Here is a 6,379-nt window from a genome sequence, read left to right on the forward strand (position 1 = left end):
CGGTCCCCGCGCGCCCCGGCTGGCGCGGCTCTGGGCCTTCCCCCGAGCGGCCGCGGGGGTCCCTGCGGGGCTGGGCGGAGGCGGGCTCGGTCGCATCTCTTCCCCGTCCGCACCTCCCGCCCGGCTCCGGAGAACCGGGCCCCCTCCCGCCGCTCCGCCCCACACCCTGCGGAAGCCCAGTGGCTCCGGGACAACGCGGCTCCCCTCTTCCTCCTTCAGGAAGGCCGCCCCGCTTAGGCGGAGGACGCGGTACCCCCAAACTCGGAGCGGTGGTCGGGCCAGAGCCCCGGCCTGCTCAGGTGTCAAGCGTGCGGGCGGCTCCTGGACGTCGGAGAGTCCCCCAAAGCTCCCTCTGTTCCCCGTCTTCCTTCCCACCCCCCGGCGGCGTAGGGGGAAGGGTATGGCCCCCCCAGTGTGGCAGTTCAGGACCCTTCCCTTTTCCCCTGGCCCCCGGCCGGCTGTGGGGGCGCCGCGACTTACCCGACCCCACCCTGCGTCCTGCCAGGGTGGAGGCCGCGAGATCCGGCCGTCGGAGCACGGGAGCCGCCCCCACCATCGGTGGCGGGTCACCCGCACGCCCCGCCCGGGAAGACCGCGACCTCTCCGCCCCCTCGAACGCCCCGCCCCCCTGTCCCCGTCGGTCCCCACCCCGCCGGCGGGACACACGCGCACAGATTCTGGCTAGAGCCGCCCTGGGTGTCAGTGGCCGCGCTCCCGCGTCCGCCCCAGCTGCCGAGCCGCCTCGGCACCTGTCGGTCGGTGTGTCCCGGAGCCGGCGCCCCTGACTCCGTCGGGGCCAGGGAGTGCCATGGTTTCCCTGCCCAGGCCCCCTGCGACCAGCTTGCTGCGGTTTTTGTTCCTGGGGCTGAGTACCCTCGGTGAGTGAAACCTGGACGGGAGCGGACTTGAGATGGGTCATGGGGTGAATCCGACCCTGAGGGAGGTGGTCTTGGGCACTGATGAAAGAACTGGATGGATGGGGCCTCCCGCCTCTGACTCTTGCCCTCCTCCCCCCACACTCCCTCCCCCATCTCCCCACCCAGGGCATCACTGGCTGGTGTTGACTTCTGTCTCCGCTCTGTACCGACAGCCACCACTTTGGGCGTGGGACTGTGTGTGGTAGGGGAGAGGGTCAGGGCATCTGTCTGGGTGTAGACCTCTATGTGAGTTGTGGGAACCATTCCTCACCAGCACTCCCCACCTCCACCCGGCAGAGCCAGATGAGCTGAGCTGCTAGATGAGACACTGGCTAAAGAGCTTAAGGACTTAACTCCAGCCCCCACCCCACACACGACCTGATATGCAAGAACCCCCAGGAATTCCCTAGATCCCAGGCTTGACAAACGCACTTCACGTCAATTCCCCAGTTCAGATCCTCCCTCTACCCCCCCTCCTGCTTCCTGCCCTGGGAATAAAGGGAGGTGCCCCGAAAGCTTGACCGTGAGGTCACTTGGGACACAGGAAACGGGGGAGGGGTTTGAATGCCTAAAGGAGCAGAATTGTGACCCCCCCCCCCATGAAGTCCACCAGCCCCATTGGTTCCCAGAGCCAAAGGGACAAAGGAAGTAGAGAGGAGTTTCCTCAAAGAGTCAGCGAGGAAGGGCTCTTCCTTGGAGCAAGTGCTTAAGGAGTGTTGAAGGCTTCCAGGAGCTCCCAGGAGCTGGGGATGGCCCATTGCAACATCTGGAGAGTAAAGCCCCAGCAAGAACTAAGCCCATCACAAGCATGTTTCACTTCCTCTGGCTCTGTCTTGCCACCTCTTTTCAAGGATCCCAAAAAGGGTGAAGGGTGAGTTTGTCAAGGTCAAATTTAACTCATTTCACTCAGGTTGGAAGTCACCAGATACAGAGAGACATAGAGTGAAATTGAGCCACAGTGATGGGGGCTAAGATGGGGACCACCTAACTCTCACCCCTGCCCCCTTTAGCCTGATTCGTGCTGCAAGGGTGTTGGGGCATGATGTAATTAGGGTCGCCAGACAAAGAGGGCTCCAGAGGAGCCCACCTGCCACACCAAAGCCTGGACAGATTTCTGTCCCTCTAGGCTTGGTGGGCCTGCTCCAGGATCCGTTAACCTCTCAGCCCTCTTCTTCCAACGTTAACTCGGTGCCCCTTTCCTTTCTGCATTCTATCCCCAACTCTCCCATCTCTCTGCTGGGGCATTTAGGAAGCAAGGGAGGAAAGTCCAAGTTCGTTGCTTGGGCCTCGCCTGCACCTCTCCGGCAACTTCTCCTTTTTCTATCCTAACTCTGGCCCTCAGTTTTCTCAAGGACAGCCCAGGCTCAGCGTCCCGACCAGGCCGGCCCCTGGGGGTTGCTGACCGCCCACCCGCCACTCGGGAGTTAACTGGCACTCGGGCCCAGGGCGCTGGGGGCAGGCCTCGGCTCCGCTGGGCTCGGCTGGACCGGGCTCTCGGGGAGGCCGGTCCGCTCCGCGCTCCTCGGTGGCTCTGCGCTGCTGCCCCTGGGGCGTGAGAAGCCCGCGGGGGGAGTTTCCCAGAGAAAGGGAGACTAAAAATAGTAGCCCCGGGGAGCGGGCCCATTTTTTTGTGCTCCTTCGGCCCTTGCCGGCTCCCTCACTCTGGTCTCAGAGTGGGCCAGAAGGGTCCCTTCCTTGGGCTGCTCCTGTGTCCTTCACTCGGACCCAACCACTCCGTTGTCCTCGCCCTATGGCACCACGGACCCCGCGAGCGACAAGGGGCTTCTGCTGCAGCGAACACCCAGGCCCGAGGGCGGGGAAGCTTCGGGCCCCCTTCAGCTCCTAGTTTCCGACTGGGGCGTAGGACAGGGAGCATTTGCCCAGACCCCAGGGAGTCCATCATTATCTCTTTCACCACCGCCACCCCCACCTTTCGCAGCGAAAGGGTCAATGCAGGACCTGGGGGAGGTCGCTGGGGGCGTCTGCGGCGAAGGAAGCTCGCGCGTCTCCCGCGCCCCAGGCAGGTTTCCCGACGGGAACCGTTTGTGGCCTCTCGGGTGTGCGCGGCAGAAAGGCCAGGAGAGATCCGGCACCGCCCGCAGGCCTCCCGCCGTCCCGGCCTCCCGAGACCGGCGAGCCGGCCGGGTCCGCCCCGGTCCCCAGGGGGGCGTCGGGCTCCTTGAGGCAGAGGTTGTTTTCGCCTGTAGCGCCTCCGGTCCAGCGGCGCCCCGGTCATTGTCTTCTGGCTTATCACCGGGCACCAGTTTCCCGCCCGGCCCGCAGGGACCCCCGCCAGGAAATGGATGGGGGGGGCGCGAAGGCCAAGGAATAGGGGTGGGGGCTCTGTAAAGACGCGCAGCCGGAAAGCCGTGGGGGCGGCGCGCATCCTGGCCGGCTCCGCGCCGGGGCCCTTAGGGGCCTGCAGCCCGGCTCCAGGAGGGCAGCAAGCCCGGGCTGCGCGCGGCCTCTGTCCGCGCCTTGGCCGCCTGGTCACCACGCGGAGATGGCGTCTTGGACTCCAGAGCGCGGAGGCCAAGGCCTACGGTGGCCAGCCTCCTTGGGCCTGGCCGCTCCAAGCCCAAGGTTATTCCTCCCAAGGGCTTGGGATTCGGCTGCTCCATTGCCTCTCTGAAGGGCAAAAAGTGAATGTTTCTGGACGCCATCGCGCAAGCATTGGTTCCACTGTCCTCTCCTTGAAAGCGACACCCCAGTCCACCTCCTGAACGCCAAGCACACACAGACAGATGACTTGTACTTGATTGTCGGGGTGGGGAAGGCCTTCGTTCCTGTTCCAGCTCTGCCGTGATTTCCTGCGACCTCACAGGACTCGCCCAGATCGCCTGGACCCCAAAAGGGCTCCTTTCTGGGCCTCAACTCTCGGCTTTCCCCGGGGGAGGCCCTGGGTCGGGCCTGAGCGGGAGGCGGGGGAGCACTGTGGTCAGACGGCCACCGGGAGCACGGGGCGGCTCCGGTCTCTCGCTCGGAGCTGTTAGTTCAGAACGAGCCGCGGGTTAATCGCTAATCCGGCGGCCTCCCAACCCCCTCCGCCCGTTGGGTTGAGAAGCAGGAGCGAGGAACGCTGGCGGTGTCCTGACCAGCGTCGCTACCCCCTCCTGGCTCTCGCCCGGGGAAACTGGGGGAGCAAGCGGGCTGTGTAGAGTGCAGATTAAAAGTATTCAACCTGCCCTTCCTCTTAGAGGTCTTTCCCCACCCCCCATCTCCGCCTTGGAAATCTGCCCCCTCTTCTTGGTGCTCTGAAATCTGCTCCTCTGGATACAAATAAATGCACAGAAATGTGTCCCTATCCCCTGTTAGGAACCCACGGGCTGAGGTTAGGGAGAATAAGCTCCGATGAAAGCAGGACGCGAGGTCAGCAGTCCCTGGGCAGTGTTCGAGGCCCACAGAGGTTGGGACCCTGCGAGGGGCGTCCTTTCTTCCCGCCGCGCTGGGCGAGGTCCACCGGCGGAGCCGGGAGCCAGTCCTCCGCGCTCACGCCTCCTCGCTCTTGTCCTCAGCGTCCCCCTCGCGGGCCCAGCTGGAGCTCCACGTGCCCGCTGGCCTCACCCGGTTGAAGGCAGTAGAAGGAGCAGAAGTAGTGCTCCCGGCGTGGTACACCCTGCAAGGGCAGGTATCTTCGTCTCAGCCGTGGGACTTGCTCGCCGTGATGTGGTTCTTGGAGCAAGAAGGGAAGGATCTGAACCAGGTGAGGGAGGGACGCATCTCAACCAGAGGCTAGCTACACCCCCGTGGCTGAGCGTGGGGAAGAGCTGGTGAGAGTGGGAGGACTGGCCAGGGAAGGAGGGACCGGGAAGGAATTTCAGGAAAAAGTAAGGTCCTCCTCAGCAGCTCAGTTTTTGCTCTGACCTTGGAGGCTGCCCCCCCGCCCCCGCCCGGAATTTTCTTTTCTGCGACTTGCCCTAGGAATCCAGTACACAAAACACAGGGAAGTGGAAAGGCATTTTGCTTTGCTTTGGGGGAGGGACAGTGAGGATTGGGGTTTGAGGACCAGGAAAGGGTTAGGGCAAGTTTCACACAACTTGAAAAAGTTGAGCATCTTCCTATTTTCACCTTCTTAATGTTTTGGACACTGTCACAGGCCACTTCTCTTCCTGAATCTGTCCCACTGCCCCTTTACACACTCCTTTGAGAGACAAAGGGCAGTCTCCTTTCCCAACCGTAACCTACCCTCCTTCCTGATACCAGACTTCTCAGAGGCAGATCTACCCAGAAGCCAATGAAACTTCATTTTCAGAGCCCCTTATTTGCTCGGGCTCCTCCCAAGGTTCTGGAAAGTATTTTCTAGAGGTCATTTGATAAAGAGGGGGTATGTATGAGAGAAATTTGGATTGCAGAGGTAGATCCAGGTTTCACAGGACCTGAGTTTATACATGGGGAAGGAGGGACATCTTCAAGAAAAAGAAGATTATAAAAAGATTTTTTTTAAAAATTCGTTGATCTACCCCTGCAATCTGAGTTTCTTTCATAAATACCCCCTGTTTACATTATCCCTCACCATTATACCACTTTCTAAATGCCCCAAGGGGGAGATGAAGAGACCGAGCACAGGGGATCAAGAACTGTTGTGGGGAAGAGGACCCAGGGGCAGTGAGATGGAGCCTAGGGAGACAGGGGGTGGATGGGGAGTTGGGACAGGTTAGAGGGGGTGAGTACAGGGGAGGAAGGCTTGAAGACTGCCAGTGGGGGTGGGGTGGGATTAGCCGAGCCTGTGGGCACAGGGCACACATGTAATAACGGGGAGGCATCGTGTCCCACACCAGGTGTTGGCGTACATCAGTGGGGTCACGTCAAGCAAACCGGGGGTTTCCCTGGTCTACTCCATGCCCTCCCAGAATGTGTCCCTGCGGCTGCAGGGCCTCCGGGAGAAAGACTCTGGGTCCTACCGCTGCTCTGTGAATGTGCAAGACCACCAAGGCATCAAAAGGAGCCACAGCAGCAAAACTCTAGAGCTCAGGGTGCTGGGTAAGTGAGAAGCGCACACTTGGCAACATCTTCCCCAGCCCCAGTGGAGGCCAGGCAGCTCTCTCTCCCAAATGGCTGAGCATAAAGGTTGGAGGAGGGCAGACAGAGTGATAGAAGGGAGGGGGGAGTGTGTTTGGGGGTGGGTGGGAGGGATCTGTTGGTCCCTTGGGGTTGAGTTTTTAACCTGTCTCTCTGCTCCAGTTCCTCCAGCTCCTCCATCCTGCCGTCTCCTGGGCGTGCCCCGTGTGGGGACCAACGTGACCCTGAGCTGCCAGTCCCCAAGGAGTAAGCCAGCTGCCCAGTACCAGTGGGAGCGGGCACCCCCATCTGCCCAGGTTTTCTTTGCACCAGCTTTAGGTGAGGGAGCTTGAGGCTGTGGCTGGGGGAGGGAAAGATGAGAGGCACCAGAGGGACTGGGGTGAAAAGGGGAGGCAATGCTGCAAAGTCCTGGGGCGGAGGAGGGTGTGGGGAGAAGAGGCGGG

The 6,379-nt window shown here is 61.7% G+C and overlaps 1 protein-coding gene across 2 annotated transcripts in view; it reads left to right on the top strand.

Annotated features, from left to right (window-relative positions):
* Positions 1-650: 650 nt before the first annotated feature.
* Positions 651-6,379, top strand: part of ESAM (endothelial cell adhesion molecule) — an 8,353-nt gene continuing 2,624 nt past the window's right edge. Inside the window, exons 1-4 of one of the 2 annotated variants that reach the window (XM_081799217.1) lie at positions 651-878; positions 4,433-4,620; positions 5,768-5,897; positions 6,099-6,254. In XM_081799217.1, coding sequence (XP_081655343.1) covers positions 809-878; positions 4,433-4,620; positions 5,768-5,897; positions 6,099-6,254 — 544 coding nt within the window. In that variant the 5' untranslated portion in view covers positions 651-808. Of the gene's footprint in view, positions 879-4,432; positions 4,621-5,695; positions 5,898-6,098; positions 6,255-6,379 lie in introns of both variants that reach the window. The other variant, XM_081799216.1, reaches the window with a different exon arrangement.

The sequence above is a fragment of the Leptonychotes weddellii genome, chromosome 11 (genome assembly GCF_054177405.1).
Source record: "Leptonychotes weddellii isolate Sample4059 chromosome 11, ASM5417740v2, whole genome shotgun sequence".
Taxonomy (NCBI): domain Eukaryota; kingdom Metazoa; phylum Chordata; class Mammalia; order Carnivora; family Phocidae; genus Leptonychotes; species Leptonychotes weddellii.